A 20,570-nucleotide genomic window follows, 5' to 3' on the forward strand; every position below is an offset into this window, starting at 1 on the left:
GAAATGCAGGTTCGACAGAACTACTATTAAGTGGATACATAATTGGTTAAACAACCGCAAACAAAGAGTAACTATCAATGGAATGATGTCGGATTGGAGGGAGGTCTCAAGTGGGGTTCCCCAGGGATCGGTTCTGGGCCCAGTGTTGTTTAACATCTTTATTAATGACCTGGATATAGGAATAGGGAGCATCCTGATCAAATTTGCAGATGACACAAAGCTGGGGGGGGAGGATTGCCAATACATCTCTACCCTGATATAATGCTGTCCTCAGGAGCCAAGAACTCTTACCGCGTTATAGGTGAAACCGCGTTATATCGAACTTGCTTTGATCCGCCGGAGTGCGCAGCGCTGCTCCCCCGGAGCACTGCTTTACCGCGTTATATCCGAATTCGTGTTATATCGGGTCGCGTTATATCGGGGTAGAGGTGTACTTTGGAGGATAGAGCTAAAATTCAGAGGAATCTTGGTAAATTGGAGAACTGGGCTGTCGACAACAAAATGAAATTCAACAAAAACAAATGCAAGGTGATACACTTAAGGAAGAAAAATCAAATGCACAAATACAGAATGGGGGAAAACTGGCTTGGCAGCAGCACTGCTGAGAAGGCTCTGGGAGTAGTGGTGGATCACAACCTCAACATGATTCAGCAATGTGAAGCTGTTGCAAAAAAAGCAAATGCAATTTTAGATTGCGTTAACAGAGACATAACATGCAAATCACGGGAGGTGACTGTACCGCTCTACTTGATGCTGTTTAGGCCTCATCTGGAGTACGGTGTCCAGTTTTGGTCACCAATATATAGAAAAGATGTAAAGCAACTGGAAAGGATCCAGAGGCAAGCAACAAAGATGATCAAAGGGATGGAATGCAAGCCATATGAGCAAAGGCTGAAGGAACTGGCTATGTTTAGTTTGGAAAAGAGGAGATTAAGGGGGGACATGACAGTAATTTTCAGATACTTGAAAGGCTGCCATAAAGATGGAGAAAAATTGTTCTCTTGCCACCGAGGGCAGGACAAGAGGCAATGGGTTCAAATTACAGCACAGCAGATTTAGATTAAATCTCAGGAAAAACTTCCTATCTATAAGAGCATCAGGAAAATGGAACAGACTGCCAAGGGAGGTTGTGGAAGCTCTTTCACTGGAGGTTTTCAAAAGGAGGCCGGACAGCCATCTGTCTTGGATGGTTTAGAACAGGGGTAGGCAACCTATGGCACCCGTGCCATATGCGGCACGCAAGCTGATTTTCAGTGGCACTCACACTGCCCGGGTCCTGGCCACTGGTCGGGAGGGGCTCTGCATTTTAATTTAATTTTAAATGAAGCTTCTTAAACATTTTAAAAACCTTATTTATTTTACATACAACAATAGTTTAGTTATATATTATAGACTTATAGAAAGAGACCTTCTAAAAATGTTAAAATGTATTACTGGCACGCGAAACCTTAAATTAGAGTGAATAAATGAAGACTCGGCACACCATTTCTGAAAGGTTGCTGACCCCTGGTTTAGACACAACAAATTCTGCATCGTGGCAGGGGGTTAAGAGATGATCCTTGCAGTCCCTTCTAACCCTATGGTTCTAAGATCTATGAATCTATTACATTTTTTGCTCATATAAAATGTTGCATTTAATTCCACATTTTTTTATGAAATTATCTAATTATACTCAATAGCAATAGCATGAATATTCAATTTCAAATATAAAAATGCTAAAGTTTCTTTGGGAAAAAAACAAAACGATGAAGTGAAATTCTAAATAGCTTCCTTTTCCATCAAAGCACTATTTTCCAACTGCATTTGCCAAAAATTATTTTCTCCACGGCTTCTGCCAAAGCATGATTTCCAGAGCAGATCAAAAAAGTTTCACTGGAACAGGTTTCTGTTGGAAAATGCAGTTTTGTCAAAATCAAAATGTTTTGAGGGAATGTGTCAATTCTGATGAAATTTTTGATTGAAAATTTTCAAAATGATTCAAACTCAAAAGGAGGCATTTTGTTTAATTTCCTCGTTTCATTTCATTGCAACTTCCTTGTTCTGTTTAATTTTTTTATATTATCACAATGAAATGTTTCAATAAGGTTCTTTTGAATATGTCAAAATTTTGACTATTTGTCCTGATTCAGGATTAAAACACATTTTGGAATTTCCCAAGGGACAAAAATTCCAATGAGCTCTCAAGATTTGTCTGTGTTTCTGTCAACATCGGTAGCGGGGGCCTTGGGTGGGGCTTGTCCTGATCTGACACAGAGCAGCCCTGTGGTTGCTGAAAACTAGAAAACGTCCCTTCAGACCCAGCCTGAGGTAGAGCAATTCCAGTGACCTCACTTGGAAGGCGGACTCACATTCCTTTCACTTTATGCCTAGAGTAGCTATTCTAACAGTTATGACCATGTCTAATGTTGATGTTGCTCCAAAGAGTGTGTGGGACACATTTAGGATGGGAATGAATCCCTCTTTGAGATTCCTGGGAACTGTGTGCTGCTTACATGTCCTGCAATGGGATTTGAGCTTAGTGACTCCGCACACATCATCCTCTGTGCACTTCCGGGCCTGGAGCCCCTCTCCACATGGCCTCCCTTTGTAGTCTCTCTGCATTGCACAGCCCTAGCACCAGGACATCTGTGCCAATGCCAGAACAGAGCCCAGGAGATGGATTTTATTTCAAACGTGTTTAATTCATGTTGTAAAAGCTGAGACGAACGTACTAGGCACGTGGTGTCTGTGGAACCATTTTGCTTCAGCAGAACAAAGCTATGTAGCAGTTCAATAGAGTTACTGACAGTCGATGCTACCTGAAAGTGTATAGCTCCCACAAGGCCTTGTCAAAACTAGCAAAAGAGTTCATTTGTGCTCAGGAAGCACAGAGATCACACACCTCATGCAAACTCAGCCTGGGCCCTTCCAGTCAAGCTGGGTTCTTTCCATTTCCAAATTATCACTAGTTCTTCAGACTAAATTATGGCCGTGGGGACAGCTGTGGAATCCCGTTGTTTTCAGGGAGGGTGATGCGGTTGTGACTGATTGGATCTGAGTAAACAGTTCTGTTGCTGGTTCTGGCTCACTCAGCCTTGGTTGTATTGGCACCGACAGGAGTGAAAGGCAGTAAAGATTTATTTTGGTCATCAGACAGAATGTAACACTCTTGGGGAGCAGATTTGCAGAGTGAGGTGGCCCCGTTGTGTCACATCCAGTTTCCAGAAGAGGACTATGCTGCTGCCATATGTGGTGCTGCCTTGGCTTCGGTCTGTGCCCACCATTTCTTACTCCACTTTACAATTTGTGGGTCATATTAGCTCCGTGGCTGCATTCTGAGGATCAAGTAGCAGCAGTGGTTGACTTGTCGGAAGGTTGTATGGCCTTTTCTTGCAGATGCAGCTACTGTCATCCATGCTTTTGCTTAGAGCACTCTACCAGGTCCTTGTTTTTCTGGGCATAGGGAGTGCCCTGGGTGAGTGCATAGGGGCTTGTAGTGTAATAAAACAAAATAAATCAGTAACTCTTTGCCAGGTATTATTATTGTTAGGACCTAGAGCTGGCAAAACAGCCATGGGAATTATTAGAACTGAAAATAACTGCTAACAGAATTTTTAAGGGTTCCTATCTATAAGAGCAGCAGGAAAATGGAACAGACTGCCAAGGGAGGTTGTGGAAGCTCTTTCACTGGAGGTTTTCAAAAGGAGGACGGACAGCCATCTGTCTTGGATGGTTTAGACCGGGGTAGGCAACCAGAATTTTTAAGGGTCTGATTTGGTTCAGGTTTGAGGGTAAGAATGAGTTGCTCTGATTTGACCCCCAAGGAAGTCCCAGGTTCAGGAAACAGAGAACCAGATGGCAAAGGTAAACACTACCCATTGCTCCCCTCTAGGTTCATCTCTGTGAAGTGGAGGGAATGGAAAAGTTCATGGACAAAGATTTTGCTTTGGATGTCAGCTCCAACCAACCTGTCCTGGTGGCTGTGAAAATGCTGCGAGCAGATGCCAACAAGAATGCCAGGTATTGGGGTCATGTGGAGTTTGACGACTCAGTATGTACCGTGAGCTTGAGCCTCACTCAGAAAAATACACACAGGCCCTGGGTAACAGGAGACTAAGTCCCATTTTCAAAAGCAACTCAAGTCTGCTGTGTTCCCTAGACCCTTTTGAAATGTCATCCTTACACGGTTTAGCAAGGGACACAATGGAGGCAGCAAGGGCTTTGCTCTGAGCATTCCCCTTGCATGGCACAGGGCATTCTGGTGACGCCAAAGATGTACGCCGTATGGAATGATATTTCTTTTTTAAAACTCTAGGGAATTCCATTCGAAAGCAGCATTAGGAGAATTCACTGAGGAGTCAGGAAATGCCGGAGATGAGGTTGCATGTGGACCCTTGTGGGTGGGTGTAACTCTGTAGCCTTTCATCACATGGTTATGAGGAGTCCGGTGGTACCTTAAAGACTAACAGATTTATTTGGGCGTAAACTTTCATGGGTAAAAAACCCCACTTCTTCAGATGCATGGAGTAAAAAGTACAGATGCAGGCATAAATATACTGACACATGAGGAGAAGTGAGTTACCTTACAAGTGGAGAACCAGTGTTGACAAAGGCCAATTCAGTCAGGATGGATGTGGTCCACTCCCAATAATTGAGGACGAGGTGGAAAATTGCTTTTGTAGTGAGCCAGCCACTCCCAGTCCCTGTTCAAGCCCAAATTAATAGTGTTAAATTTGCAACTGAATTGTAGCTCTGCAGTTTCTCTTTGAAGTCTGTTCTTGAAGTTTTTTTGTTGACGTATGGCTACTTTTAAATCTGTTATTGAATGTCCAGAGAGGTTGAATTGTTCTTCTACTGGCTTTTGTATGTTACCATTCCTGAAGTCTGATTTGTGTACATTTATTCTTTTACGTAAGTCACCTGTAGTAGGTGACTTCTGGGTACCCGTCTCGCTCTGTCAATCTGTTTCCTCTCTTCCCCAGGTGGGTACAGTAGCGTAGCTGGGGAGGAGCAGGGGGAGTGGCCACTCCCACTGAGCACATTCCCCAAAAGTGGCACCTTTTTAATTTTTACACTCACCCGGGAGCACTTCCCAGCAGGGGCGGCACGTCCGGGTCTTCGGCGGCGGATGCTTCAGTCGCTCTGGGTCTTCGGTGGCAATTCGGCGGCAGGTTTTTCAGACTTCATCGGCAAGACTTGGGTTTTTCTTTTTTTTTTTCTTCGCTGCTTCACAGCGGGTGGCGCCTTTTTTTATTTGTTCGCTCCCCCTGCTGTTAGAACCTGGCTACGCCACTGAGTGGGTATTGTAATTTTAAGAATGCTTGATAAAGATCTTGTAGGTGTTTGTCTCTGTCTGAGGGATTGGAACAAATGCGGTTGTATCTTAGGGCTTGGCTGTAGACAATGGATCGTGTGATGTGTCCTGGATGGAAGCTGGAGGCATGTAGGTAAGTATAGCGGACAGTAGGTTTCCGGTATAGGGTACTTTATGTGACCATCACTTATTTGCACTGTAGTGTCCAGGAAGTGGATCTCTTGTGTGGACTGGTCCAGGCTGAGGTTGATGGTGGGGCGGAAATTGTTGAAATCCAGGTGGAATTCTTCAAGGGCCTCCTTCCTATGGGTCCATATGAGGAAGATGTCATCAATGTAGCGCAAGTAGAGGAGGGGCGCTAGGGGACGAGAGCTGAGGAAGCGTTGTTCTAAGTCAGACATTAAAATGTTGGCATACTGTGGGGCCATGTGGGTACCCATAGCAGTGCCACTGACTTGAAGGTGAGGAAACAGATTGACAGAGCAAGACAGGAACCCAGAACTCACCTACTACAGAACAGGCCCAACAAGGAAAATAACAGAACACCACTGGCCATTATGTACAGCCCCCAGCTAAAACCTCTCCAGCACATCATCAACGATCTACAACCTATCCTGGAAAACGATCCCTCACTCTCACAGACCTTGGGAGGTAGGCCAGTCCTCGCTTACAGATAGCCCCCCCAACCTGAAGCAAATACTCACCGGCAACTACACACCACATCACAGAAACACTAACCCAAGAACCAATCCCTGTAAGAAACCCCGTTGCTAACTCTGTCCCCATATCTACTCTAGCAACACCATCAGAGGACCCAACCTCATGAGCCACACCATCAGGGTCTCATTCACCTGCACATCTACAAATGCAATATATGCCATCATGTGCCAGCAATGCCCCTCTGCCATGTACATTGGCCAAACTGGACAGCCTCTATGTAAAAGAATAAATGGACATAAATCAGACATCAGGAATGGTAACATACAAAAGCCAGTAGGAGAACAGTTCAGTCTCTCTGGACATTCAATAACAGATTTAAAAGTAGCCATCCTTCAACGAAAAAACTTCAAGAACAGACTTCAAAGAGAAACTGCAGAGCTACAATTCATTTGCAAATTTAACACCATTAATTTGGGCTTGAATAGGGACTGGGAGTGGCTGGCTCACTACAAAAGCAATTTTCCCTCTCTTGTTATTGACACCTCGTCCTCAATTATTGGGAGTGGACCACATCCACCCTGACCGAATTGGCCTTGTCAACACTGGTTCTCCACTTGTAAGGTAATTCACTTTTCCTCATGTGTCAGTATATTTATACCTGCATCTGTAATTTTCACTCCATGCATCTGAAGAAGTGGGGGTTTTTACCCACGAAAGCTTATGCCCAAATAAATCCGTTAGTCTTTAAGGTGTCACCGGATTCCTCATTTTTGTGGAGACAGACTAACATGGCTACCCCTCTGATGCTCATAACCATGTAATCAAGTATCAGTCATTCCTGTTACATCTGCTCCTGGGTATCTGCTCCCCCACCTGCCTATCCGCACCCAGCGCCTGACTCTGGTCCCCCATCTCTGCTGTTCCCTAGCTGCCCATGGTTTGACATTTGCAGGTTTGATTTTTAAAACACTACACATGTTCAAGTCCACCCCATTGGGCTTCTGCTAAGAGCCCTGCCACCCTCAGCAATAGGTTCTGCTCTCAGTGCCAAGAAGCACGGTCTGGTCAGGTTAGGCCAAGCTCCAAGGAGTTCACAGGCCCCCCAGTCATGGGGGAGGGGGACTGAGTGGCTCATGGCATCCTTGGCCATGTGTCTGTGGGGGCATCTCTGAGTGGCTTGCAATGCCCCCTGCCACCTGAAGGAGGTCTAATCTAGTTGGGCCAGTGACCTCATTCACTACAGCAAGTCCCGTATTTTGCATTAAAAAATGGTATTGGGTTGAAAGTATGCACCAAAGAGGGACCATTCAACCGCATGGGAAACAGTGGAACTTTTAAAATATTAGCTTTTATTATTATTATTTATCTGACTAGTATGCGGTTGTCACCACTGCCTTCTACTTTGGAATCAGGACTGCTCAGTTTGCAATCAGACCTGTGTCAGAGGCCTTATACAGCAACTGGAGAGTCTCCTTTAGCTCAAGTGGTAGGGGGCTATGCATTTAGAGCAGGCTGACCTGATTGCTGTCCCCATTGTTGCCATGAAATCCCAAGTAGTCATGGGCTTCAACACAGGGAAAGCCAGGTAGTTCTAGGCAGCCATAGGTGTCTGTTACAGTCAAAAAGCTGGGGTCATGCAGTGTGAGGTCCCTGCTGCATGCATATGTATCCTACCTAGACCAAAACTCTGTGAAGCTGAACTTAGGGTTGAGAACATGGATCAGCAATTAAAGGGAAAACACAAGAATGTTGTAGTTAATAAAATCAATAAACTTTTTTAAAAAGAAGTCCAGGAAATTTGCAGGAAATTTCAAAAGCTCCAAAACACTTGGAAGTCTGGAAATGCCCAGTTAAGATACCAACATAACCTTAACTCTGCCCCTTAGTGAGGCTAACCTCTCTTCTTCCCATCTTTGTCCCTTTCATTCCTAGGGCCCGGAAAGGTTTTCTGCCCCAGGCACTTCCATTGTGCAATGAGTTATTTTGGATCACGAGGGCGCTCAGGGCACATATACACAGCAGCTGGAGGTGAAATTCCCAGCTCAGATAGACAGCTACATGCTAGCGTGTTAGTAGCAGTGTTGCCATGGCAGCATGGATGGTAGCTCAAGCTAGCTTCCCGAGTACATGGCTAGATTGAGGATGGGATCACACTTGAGGGGCTAGCTCAAGCACTGCCTGTGCTGCTGTGGCCACATGTCTATCTCTTAGTGTGTGAGCTTGAGCAGAGCTAGCATGTGTACACCTCCTGGAGCTGGGGATTACACCTCCCAGCGTAGCTGTACCTGAACGCTCTGCAGCAGACCTCCCAGCAGTCCCAGGTTTCACAGGACTGTCCCACTGTGACCCTCCAGCTCAGCTGAAGCAGCTCCTGTCCCATAGGTCTAGCTGGGCTTGGCTCCCCGCCTCATTGAGGGGCCAGGACACATACAAACGAGTGGCATGGCGACCCTGCGTGCCAGGAACCAGGTCACAATGCCCCTCATAGGGAGCTGAACCCAACCAGCCCTGCAGGAGAGGAGCCACCACTGTGGGGTAAGTGGGAGGCAGGCTTGCTCTCAGCCCCCAGGGGGCAGCACCTGTCCCACTTCAGCCCCTGCAAATGTTGGGAGGTATGCCGCAGATCAGGCTGGCTTCCTAGTGCTTGGCTCATGAAACTGATGGGTTAGGCTGCAATTCTTTCATGGAGGTCCCAGAAGTCACGGATTCTGTGACGTTCTAGGACCTCCATGACTTCCGCAGCGGCTGGTGCGGCTGACTTCAGGGCCACCCAGGCAGCTGGCTCCAGGGTCTGCTGGAACAGTGGCCGGTGTGGCTGGCTCTGGGGAGTACCCGAGCAGTGGTCTTGGGGGTACCCTGGGGACTGCCCAGGCAGCAGTGGTCCCAGGCTGGCTGGAGCAGTGGCCCCAGGGATGCCTGGAGGCCATCCAGAGAGCGGTCCCTGGGAGCAGCTGCTGGGGGGCTGTCAATCCCAGCACTGGAGCAGGCCCCCCACATCAGGGGCCCCCCTGGAACATCAGGGGCCTCCTGGAGCAGCAGGGCCCCAGAAGTAGAGATTTAGTCATGGGTATTTGGGTAAGTCATGGACAGATCACGGGCTGTGAATTTTTATTTATTGCCTGTGACTTTTACCAAAAATACTCATGACTCAATTATAGAATATCAGGGTTGGAAGGGACCTCAGGAGATCATCTAGTCCAACCCCCCTGCTCAAAGCAGGACAAATCCCCAGATAGTTGTTGTTGTTTTTTTTTTTTTGTTTTGTTTTTTTTTTTTTTTTTTTTTTTTTAAACCCAGTTCCCTAAATGGCCCCCTCAAGGATTGAACTCACAACGCTGGGTTTAGCAGGCCAATGCTCAAACCACTGAGCTATCCCTCCACCCCTTAGCCTTACTGATGGGACCCATGCAGGAACCTGTCCAGCGGCAGCTATGGAGGGGCTGTGGAAGTCAAAGCACCCTCCTTTGTCCAATAGGCAGCAAAACCTTATAGAGCTTCCTTTGTGTTGCAGAGCAGCTGTCTGAAGGGGTGGGGTTGGAGAGTAATGGCCAGGTCATCTTCCAGGCCCATGTGATCCTAGGGGAGCAGCCAGGGCCTAAGGGGTTTCCCGGGTATAAACCCCAGGAAGTGAGGCAGGAACAGGGAACAGAGTGCTTGTTAGTGAGACTCCAGGATGGTCCACAAGAGACATCGGCCTGAGAGAGCTGCCTTTTGGTGTCAGAGCCATGATGCCTTAGCTAAGGTTTCTGGGAAGAGCAAGTTGCCTGTGTGCCATTTGTTACCACCTCTGACGCAGGCCATGAGTACGTTCTGTGAATAACCAACTTGCATGGGAAGTCCCTGAGTGTGCACTATCGATTGCTGCTCCAGATGGACCTGCCAGGCCCTAAAGCCTGGTGCCACATGGCAAAGGCTAGCAATATCTTCCCATTAACATCTGTCATGAGTATTAGTATACTTTGCTGTGAAAATTGTTCTCTGTGGTACTTTCCCCTGTTGTACATTGTATCATTAACTCCAGTGCCCTGCATGTTTTGCCTCTGTCCATCTGTCCCTGGGGGTCCGTGTCTCTCTGTCTGTGTGTCTCTGGGTCTGTCCATGTATGCCCACATGTGTCGGATACCTGTCCCTGTGGGCCCACGTGTGTCTGTGTGGTTTTGTTTCTGAAAGGAATGACTTTTTGAAGGAGATTAAGATCATGTCACGGCTCAAGGACCCCAATATCATCCGGCTGCTGGCAGTGTGCATCACCGACGATCCTCTCTGCATGATTACTGAGTACATGGAGAACGGCGACCTCAATCAGTTCCTATCCCGCCACGAGCCCCAGCTCCCCCCTGCCAGCAATGGACCCATTGTCAGGTAGCCCTTCCGCTCCTGCATGGGGCTCCTCAGCTATACAGGACTCTACCACTCTCACAGCATGGTGGGGCAGAAGGGCAAGACCGTGTGGGACTTCATGGGGGATGCAGAAAGGGGAGGATATGACTGGGTAGGGGCAGGGAGAGCAGATGTGATGGGTAGAGGAGAGCAGGTGGGGGAGGGGTCACGAGAGCAGGTGTGGCTGGGTGGGAGTGGGGTTGTGAGAACAGGTGCGCCTGGGTGAGGAGTAATGGTGTTGCTAAATAGGTGTTGGGGCAGAGTAGGTGTGGCTGGGTGAGGGGAAAGGGAGGACAGGTGTGGCTGAGCGGGGTGAAGAGAGCAAGTGTGACCAGATGGGGGCAGTGAGAGGAGATTGGGGAGAGGGTGTGTCTGGGTGGAGGTAAGGAGAGCAGGGGCTGGGGCAGAGTGGGGGGTGGCTGGGTGGGGGTAGGGAGAGCGAGTGTGACCAGGTGGAGGTGGTGAAAGCACATGCAGGAGGAAATGCCTATTTCATTGTCGTTTCTTGGGCTTCTCCTGGTGACTCCAGCATTTTGTGCCGTTGCCCTGTTTTGGGGATGTGCCAGGACCGGCTCTAGGCACCAGCAAAACAAGCACCTGCTTGGGGCGGCACATTACCAGGGGCGGCACAGCAGATGGTAGCAGTGGTGGAGGCGCAGCTGGGCCCACATGGCCTCAGCCGCACAGTGCAGGGCGCAGGGCATCTGCAGCACGCGGGCGCCGCTCACCACCTCGGCCAGGTTGTCATGGCGCACCTCGCCCATGCCGGCCATGTCGATGAGCAGGCGCAGCGCCCCGTAGCTCACCCCCTTCACCCGCAGGATGTCTGGGGACTTGGCCGCCAGCACCGACTTGTGGGTTCGGATCCGCCGGCCGGACACTTAGATCACCAGGTCCGGCTCCTCCGAGACCAGCTGCTGCGGGCTCCAGGGCTGCGCTCCAGCCTGTGGACAGTAATTCCCAAGGGGCGGCCGGGCGATGTCGCCTCCTTCGGACTCGGACGCGCGTTGTTAATCTCCCGCTGGCTCTTCCCCACCCGGCTGCAGGAGGAGGCTGCTGCGGGGCTTTGTCCCCCGCCCCGGGCGAACTGAAGCACAAGGAGGAGCTGAAACCGCTGGGAGTTTGCAAAGGGAGCGCGGCGCTTTCCCCACCCCTGCTCTCCTCTTCCCCAGCTGATGCGCTTCCTTCCATGGAGCCGGGCTGCTGCTGGCTGCCCTTGCTTCTCTCCGCTTCCCCCAGAGCTTTCCCCGGTGGCCCTAGCTGCTACTCCGCTCCTCCGCAGAGCCTTTCTGGACAGGTCTTTGCCTCCCTGATATTCCCAACACCCGGAGAAAGGACACAGGACAGGACTGGGCTCTCCATGGCTCTAGCAGAGGCTGGACCTGGCTAATGTCCCCCCACACACACACACACACTCCCAGCGCAGCAGCACAGTCAGCCACCCCTTCGCCTTCCTCTCCCCCTCCCCCTTTTCCTTTTTTCCATTTGCGGTTTAACGTTACTGTGGGTTTTCCTTGCTCAACTCTCCTTCTTGGCACATGGTCAATTTCAGCCTTGTCTCCCAGCCTGGCCTCCTCTCACATGCTGACAGCAAAAAGAGGTGTGGGGCAGCCGTCCCTGCAGCCACTCGCTGCTGAACTTTTCAACTCCACTAATTTCAACATTGGTTAGATATCTGTAACCATCATAGGTGTGCTGCAGCTTGATTGCTCAGACTTTCCGTGAGTGGCATTGACAGATCAATGTATAGTAATAACGTATCTCACTTCCTGTTCCTTGGGGGAGTTGAATTTTTTTTTCCTGGAGCAATTTAATTTTCTATAAGCCTTTTTCCTATTTTTTTTTCTTCAGAGTAAGCGACACATGTTCTTTAACAAGTGAAAGATCACTGAGTTTTAACAGTTTTGATTTACCAGATGTTTATATCAGCCTGCATGCAACTCCCAAGATCAGTTTGACTAATTGCACTGTTTTATTTCAGCTCAAAGAGGAACTAAAGATTTTCCTTGGACTTTCTGCTCTGAAATTTGCAGCAACAGAGTCAACTAAACATGCTGATGTGTGATTATATTCTGCGATTATTTCCCCAATATGCAAACATGTGTAAAAGCCAAAAAAAAGGGGGAGGGGGCCGCCAACATTTTTTTTGCTTTGGGCGGCAAAAACCCTAGAGCCGGCCCTGGGATGTGCCAAACCTTTGGGTAGCTGGGGCTTGGACAAGCAGGAGCTGCTGCCCAGTAGGAATCTGGCCAGGCCACTCTGCTATCCATGCCATGCTCATTTCTTACTGCCCTGCCAGTGACACACTGTCAGGGCACTCCTGCCCTGACTGGCCCTTCCACTGCAGTGCAGTATCTAGCCAGGGCCTGCTCTCCATGATACATCCAGCAATTACCATGGGAGCTTCTGCTGTAGGCTGTTGGTGTCCAGGTTGTTGCCCCAGGGTTTGCATCGTACAAGGGCAGGCTGCTGTGAGTTGCCGAGAATGAGGTCCAACTGCTCCTGTTTAGGTGACATCACACCCAGGTGGCTCAAGGCCTGCTCAGCAGCCTCACCTCTCCTTTGGCCTTCCCTGTCTCTGCAGCTACACTGACCTGAAGTTCATGGCCACTCAGATTGCCTCTGGCATGAAGTACCTGTCCTCTCTGAATTTTGTGCATCGGGACCTGGCCACACGCAACTGCTTGGTGGGTAAGAACTACACCATCAAGATAGCAGACTTCGGCATGAGCAGGAACCTGTACAGTGGGGACTACTACCGAATCCAGGGGCGGGCCGTGCTCCCTATTCGCTGGATGTCCTGGGAGAGTATTTTATTGGTAAGTGGAGACTTTGCAACTGCCAGGGGAACCAGTCAGAGAGATTGTGGGGACCTGGCCCCTTTCCGTAGCACTGGGTGATCATGGGGAATGGGTTTCAGTGCCCCCTGCCTGCCGCCATCTCCTGATTGATCAAGGGGCAGGATGGAATCGGGGGCTCCGTGTTTACATGCGTTGTCCAGGGCATTCGCTCAGATGCTGCTGTAATCTAGTGACATCTGAGCAGTCCCACCATGGGGAGGCATTGCAGTGTGGGGCAGAAAAGGGGAAGATGAAGCTGTGGTTGGGCCTACCCCATGAGCGTAGTTTCTCTTTACAGAAGGACTGGAGCATGTCTGGGTCCCTGTGTGAGAGATGTGCAGTATCTTTTCTTGGTGTGTTGCTTAGATCTGAATGAGAGTGGTGCTGCTTTTCTGTAGATTTGTCAATAAGTGGGTGCAGCTAAAGGCCTAGCTTGATAATTACAGCAGTTAGATGGTACTTTACCTGTTTGGGCTGCCATGCGAGGACTGCAGCTGGTTGCCTCCTGCGGGGCATTTTGCCTGTAGCAAGACTATCCCTGAGACAGGACCTTGCCAAGTGAGCTCATTACTTGAGGTCACCTCCCACTTAATCCCAGCCCTCCAGCTCCATGGCTCTGTGACAGCTACCTGGGAAGGGTGGAGACTGTTCTCCTCTCTAGTCACCCAGAAGCAATGGAAGATAATAGGCACCTACACCAGCCATAGCCTGTTGGAGGTATGAGAGTGCTGAGGGAAGGGGATCTGGGGTGCACTGCACTCTGTCCATTCTCACTGGCCTCATGGCCCCTTGGAGATTATCCCAAATTGGTGCATGTTAGAACAGCTCTTAGTGAGGGGCTAAAGTCCCATTTGCCTTCCACACACAGTTGTGCTGCACTGAGTGTGTGTCCAATGCTGCTGAGATTTTAGCCCGTGGATGGCAGGTTCACTGGGTGACAGCAGTCTGCATTTGCATGGCTTTGTCTCTATACTGCGGCCTCATGAGAGAAAGGGACTGTCTCATGGGGGGAGAGGGGGTGTCACATAGAAATGGACATCTTTATACGGGCACTGAATGAGGAGGAAAAGGAGAATGCCCTGGGTCAATTGGCTGCACTTTGATAGCGTTATGCTGAGAGGGACCAGTGACTGCTTTGATTACAAACCCCTCTGAGCCGGGGCATTACTGCAGCCTGCAGTTACCAGAAGTGTCAGGATGAGCTAATCAGAAGCCCCACTCCCCAAGACAACAGGGGGTTGTGAGCCCTCCCAGGAGTAGAGTGGACTGGTGGGTAGAGGCTTTTGCAAAGTATTGTTTTGGGTGTGGGAGGGAAGGCAGAACACACAGAAACTGAGAACAAATAAGGACAAAGAGAGAGGCAGGCAGAGGCAAAAAACAACAAATCCAAGCAATAGCTGGTGAGCCCAATGTGACCTGCAAAAAGCTAGTGAGGGAGCTTTTGGGTCTGCTCTCTAAAGAGGCTTGGGGCTGTAAGCTGGGAAACTGCTCCTCTTATTCTTGACACCTTCTGTGCTCAGAGAAGCAGGACTTTGTGCATTCCTTGTAAATAAACAAAAGTGCATCATAGAAAATTCCAGACTCCATGAATTCCTACTTCTCCAGGGCCCTGAACTCTGACTAGCCACAGAGGGTGAAACAGAGGGACATCACTGCCACCCACACCACAGCACATGACAGGGCCCAGGCATGCATAACAAAGCTCCAGCCACCAGGCCACTTGCTCAGGGTAGAGCTATCCGTTCAGTTTTGTGACTCTGTTTTGGGAGGTGGATGTTATCATCGGTTGGATCAAGGGATTAGAATTGTTACTTAAATTTTAAATAAAGTGTCAGTTCTGACTCACGGTCTCAGAGTGGAGGCAGCAGCAGCTTTATAATTGATATTAAAACAGGACAAAACTAAATAGGTGAGTCCAGGTGGACATGTGTTCTGAACAAGAGAACAGCAATGGGAACTGGGGTGCTGCAGTCCAGTCCAGAGAGAGCAGACCGACCCCATCAGACAGTGACAGCAGCAATGGTATTTATTGCAAAACCACAGTCTGAAAACTGGGCAGCCACCACACTCTCGTGTCAGACAACCAGACCTGAAGCTTTAGCTGCCCATGCCCGAGTGATCCAAATATCCCCTCAGCCTGTGTGATAAATGAAGTGGGGTGAGAGGAGCGGGGGAGCTCCCTTTGATGGACACTCAGCCAGCCAGTTAGCTGTAAAATCCCTCTTGTAGCTGTTCTCTGCTTGCTTTACCTGTAAAGGGTTAACAAGCCCACAGGTAAAAGAAAAGGAGTGGGCATCTGACCAAAAGAGCCAATGGGAAGGCTAGAACTTTTAAATTTGGGAAATAAATTTTCTCTTTGTCTATTGTTCTCTGGGCTGCAGGGACACGGAGCAGCAATGCTATAAGCAGAAATGCTGTGTAAGGTTTGAACCAGGTATGAAAAAGTATCTTCCATACCTAGAAGAAATAATTTGGATAGGGAATGCTTAATTAGATGCTATCAGCTTTATTTCTTATTTTGGCTTGTGGATCTCCTCTGTGCTAACCCCAGAGAAAGGTTACAAGCAAAGAAAAGTATCTGGGGTTAGCACAGAGGAGATCCATAAGCCAAAATAAGAAATAAACCTGATTGTGTCTAACTAAACATTCCCTATCCAAATTATTTCTTCTAGGTATGGAAGATAATTTTTCATACCGGGTTCAAACCTTACACAGCATTTCTGCTTATAGCATTGCTGCTCCATGTCCCTGCAGCCCAGAGAACAACAGACAAAGGGAAAGTTTCTTTCCCAAATTTAAAAGTTCTAGCCTTCCCATTGGCTCTTTTGGTCAGGTGCCCACTCCTTTTCTTTTACCTGTGGGCTTGTTAACCCTTTACAGGTAAAGCAAGCAGAGAACAGCTACAAGAGGGATTTTACAGCTAACTGGCTGGCTGGGTGTCCATCAAAGGGAGCTCCCCCACCCCCGCACACACTTCATTTATCACAGCCTGACAGGCAGATCCTGGCATTTCTCATTCAATGCTTGTGTTGATCTATGTGATGGGTATACAAATCCCACACTGGCATGGAAGGGGTTAAAAGACAGTGCTGGGCCCAGCTAGCCCCACCCCTCCAACTGGAGACAGCCCAGCTGGGGAAGAGTACTGGAGACACCTCCCTGAAATACCATGACTGTGTGCTGAGCCCAGCTGGGGCTGACAGTTCTGCTTCCTTTTTTCTTTTTCCTTACCCAGGATCAGAAGCAAAGGGAGCAGTGGCAGGAAGTGTCCCCAGGGAGGGTAACTTGCCCCCCCCCCCCCCCCCCCCCGGGGTCAATGCAGCTGACTCTCTTAGGGTCCAGGGTCAGAGACCACTGGAGTGGCAGGTCTGAGCTCCCCTACCACTACCCAATGACTGAGTGGATGCTAACCACTAGGCCACCCAGCCCACCAAGGACCCTACTGGTATCTATTAAGACCTATGCATAAGGCTCCCATTGCCTACACAAGTACAATTCAAGAGACTGTAGCAGACCCACCTCATAGTTTCTACGCACTCCCCGTTGTAAAAGTTAATAAAAGCCTGGCCAAACACGTGTCCTGAAACTTACCAGACCCTGGCTCTGATGAGTTGCTGGTGGGAGTGGGTTCACAAGGCATGAGCCCTTCCCTAGCAATTTAATGCCACCAGCCTTGGAGAGATGAAACCTCTGGACCAGGAGAGAGACGCCCAGCAGTGGTTTTGTTCATGTGACATGGAGCAAAACAAGGTGTGATTTCTAATGCTCAGGGTGATCGACCACCGGAGCAGCTCACTGAGGGCTGTGGTAAATGGGTCTCATTCCGAAAGATCTGCTGTAGCTCAGTCACAGGCTATTGAACTCCAGGCAGGGATCTCTCACCTGTGAAGCTCAGATGAGTTGGGTCATGATGGGCCCTCCTGGCCTAAAGATTTGTGAAAAGAGGGAGAAGGAGGGAAGAGCTGAGAGTTGGAGAAAAACGTAATTCTGTTGGACGGGTGCTCTAAGAGCTATGTACCCCAATTCCATTCAGCTCTCTCTCCCTCTGCAAATAGGAGTTCCACATGCAGATTGTGATGCTGGCAAACCAGGTGTCAGCTCAGGTCAGAACCCCAAGCCAGTTCACTTGTGTGTTAGTAGATCAAAGTGTTAAATGTGTCCTCAGATTTTAAACTTCATGAAAATTAGTGGAATGTTACATGTATCATTTTCACGTATCTGTTCCTGTTATAATGTAAAAGCAAACATTAACATGGTGTATATCCTGAGACTAAATAACCCACCCAAGAAATCTTGTGAAATGCTAATGAAGGACTTAAGGACTTTATCAGAAAATGCTAATTTCAAAGCAAATTATGCATGATGGTCAGAGGTCAAAAGGCTAAGTGCATTCTTCACTCATCCTCATGAGTGAAAAGCTCACATGGGTAGAGAGGCCCCAACTGGAGTATTGTGTCCAGTTCTGGGCACCACATTTCAGGAAAGATGTGGACAAACTGGAGAGAGTTCAGAGAAGAGCAACAAAAATGATTAAAGGTCTAGAAAATATGACCAGTTAGGGAAGATTTAAAAAATTGGGTTTGTTTAGTCTGGAAAAGAGAAGACTGAAAGGGGACATGATAACAATTTTCAAGTACGTAAAAGGTTATTACAAGGAGGAGGGAGAAAAACTGTTTTTCTTAACCTCTGAGAATAGGACAAGAAGCAATGGGCTTAAATTGGAGCAAGGGAGGTTTAGGTTGGATTTTAGGAAAAACTTCCTAACTGTCAGGGTGGTTAAGCACTGGAATAAATTGCCTAGGGACGTTATGGAGTCTCCATCATTGGAGATTTTTAAGAGCAGGTTAGACAAACACCTGTCAGGAATGGTCTAGATAATACTTAATCATGCCATGAGTGCAGGGGACTGGACTAGATGACCTCTCGAGGTCCCTTCCAGTCCTATGATTTTATGATCTTGCTTTCTGGTGTGAAGAAACTATAAATGTGGATTCAAAGAAAGATCCTTTAATCTCTGGATTGTTTGGATTCTAACAAGGCAGAATAACTGAACGAGAAGATAGAGATCCCCAGAGTTATTAGTAAAATTATTTGAAACAATAGTAAAGAATAAAATTGTCAGACACAGAGAAGAACATAAATTGTTGGTCAAAAGTCAACATGGTTTCTGTAAAGGGAAATCATGTCTTCCTAATCTATTAGAGTTCTTTGAAGGGGTCAACAAACATGTGGACAAGGGGGATCCAGTGGACATACTGTACTTAGATTTCCAGAAAGCCTTTGGTGAGGGACCTTGTCAAAGGCTGTTAAGTAAATTAAGTTGTCATGGGATAAGAAGAAAGATCATTTCATGGATTGAGAACTGGTTAAAAGACAGGGAACAAAGGGTAGGAATAAATGGTAAATTTTCAGAATGGAGAGGGGTAACTAGTGGTGTTCCCCAAGGGTCAGTCCTAGGACCAATCCTATTCAACTTATTCATAAATGATCTGGAGAAAGGGGTAAACAGTGAGGTGGCAAAGTTTGCAGATGATACTAAACTGATCAAGATAGTTAAGACCAAAGCAGACTGTGAAGAACTTCAAAAAGATCTCACAAAACTAAGTGATTGGGCAGCAAAATGGCAAATGAAATTTAATGTGGATAAATGTAAAGTAATGCACATTGGAAAAAATAACCCCAACTATACATACAATATGATGGGGGTTAATTTAGCTACAACTAATCAGGAAAGAGATCTTGGAGTCATCGTGGATAGTTCTCTAAAACTTCCATGCAGTGTGCAGCGGCAGTCAAAAAAGCAAACAGGATGTTAGGAATCATTCAAAAAGGGATAGAGAATAAGACAGAGAATATCTTATTGCCCTTATATAAATCCATGGTACTCCCACATCTTGAATACTGCGTACAGATGTGGTCTCCTCATCTCAAAAAAGACATATTGGTGTTAGAAAAGGTTCAGAGAAGGGCAACTAAAATGATTAGGGGTTTGGAATGGGTCCCATATGAGGAGAGATTAAAGAGGCTGGGACTTTTCAACTTGGAAAAGAGGAGACTAAGGGGGATATGATAGAGGTATATAAAATCATAAGCGGTGTGAAGAAAGTGAATAAGGAAAAGTTATGTACTTGTTCCCCTAATATAAGAACTAGGGGCCACCAAATGAAATGAATGGGCAGCAGATTTAAAACAAATAAGAGGAAGTTTTTCTTCACACAGCGCACAGTCAACCTGTGGAACTCCTTGCCTGAGGAGGTTATGAAGGCTAGGACTATAACAGGGTTTAAAAGAGAACTAGATAAATTCACGGAGGTTAAGTCCATTAATGGCTATTAGCCAGGATGGGTAAGGAATGGTGTCCCTAGCCTCTGTTTGTCAGAGGGTGGAGATGGATAGCAGGAAAGAGATCACTTGATCATTACCTGTTAGGTTCACTCCCTCTGGAACACCTGGCATTGGTCACTGTCAGTAGACAGGATCCTGGGTTGGATGGACCTTTGGTCTGACCCAATATGGCCATTCTTATGTTATTCTGAGAGATTTTTGGGAAACTGGCAGATTACTACATCTCTGCTACCATTTGGGGGCAGAACTGGGCAGGAAGAGGTGGGGCAGGAATGGGGCCTTGCGGGGAAGGGGTGGAGAGGGGGAAGGGCCTGGGGTAGAGCCAGGGGGTCGAGCACTCCCCAGCACTTTGGAAAGTCGGTGCCTGTGGCTACACCAGACAGCATGACACAGATCATGAATAAATCTGAATCTGAACAAGATCAGGAAACATGTCTTGGTGCCTCCAGTGGTTTCTGTTGTTGCCAGCTGAATGTTTTCTTTGAGATGAGGGAAGAGGGATTGGTTATGGGGGAGCAGGGGAGAGTGTGTGTGTTTGTGTGCATGCACACACATCTGTAATCCTGAGCTTCCTATCTCTGCTTTCACCCATAGGGAAAATTCACTACAGCCAGCGATGTCTGGGCTTTTGGGGTGACACTATGGGAGACCTTCACTTTTTGCCGAGAGCAACCGTATTCCCAGCTGTCAGATGAACAGGTCATTGAGAATACCGGAGAATTCTTCAGGGATCAGGGGCGGCAGGTAGGAAATGTGGTGAGGAAATACATCCAGGGAAGGGACAGAAAATAATTAATTCAGGGTCGGGTGGGGAGGAACTCATTCAACATAACCAGCCCACAAAAAAGCTTGGTTAAGGATAAGTTAAGCTTGAAAGTGCAATTTCTATCGAAACCTTCAAAGGAAGAGCTCCATAAACTTTCAGTTTCCAATGTAAACAGAAATACAATGTTAGAGAGGCTGAAAATTCAGCGTTAAGGTCGGTCTCACTTTAAAGATGAAAAAGGAGAGTACTGAAATGCCCAGTGCAGGTTCCTGCAGAGCCCTCTCTG

At 47.8% G+C, this 20,570-nt stretch overlaps 1 protein-coding gene across 1 annotated transcript in view; it reads left to right on the forward strand.

Moving 5' to 3' along the window:
* DDR2 (discoidin domain receptor tyrosine kinase 2) overlaps positions 1–20,570 on the forward strand; it is a 73,336-nt gene that overhangs the window by 50,623 nt on the left and 2,143 nt on the right. The window contains exons 12-15 of the mRNA XM_065409293.1: positions 3,872–3,999; positions 10,124–10,315; positions 12,918–13,152; positions 20,113–20,262. Coding sequence (XP_065265365.1) covers positions 3,872–3,999; positions 10,124–10,315; positions 12,918–13,152; positions 20,113–20,262 — 705 coding nt within the window. The remainder of the gene's footprint in view (positions 1–3,871; positions 4,000–10,123; positions 10,316–12,917; positions 13,153–20,112; positions 20,263–20,570) is intronic.

Source organism: Emys orbicularis, chromosome 8 (genome assembly GCF_028017835.1).
Source record: "Emys orbicularis isolate rEmyOrb1 chromosome 8, rEmyOrb1.hap1, whole genome shotgun sequence".
NCBI lineage: Eukaryota > Metazoa > Chordata > Testudines > Emydidae > Emys > Emys orbicularis.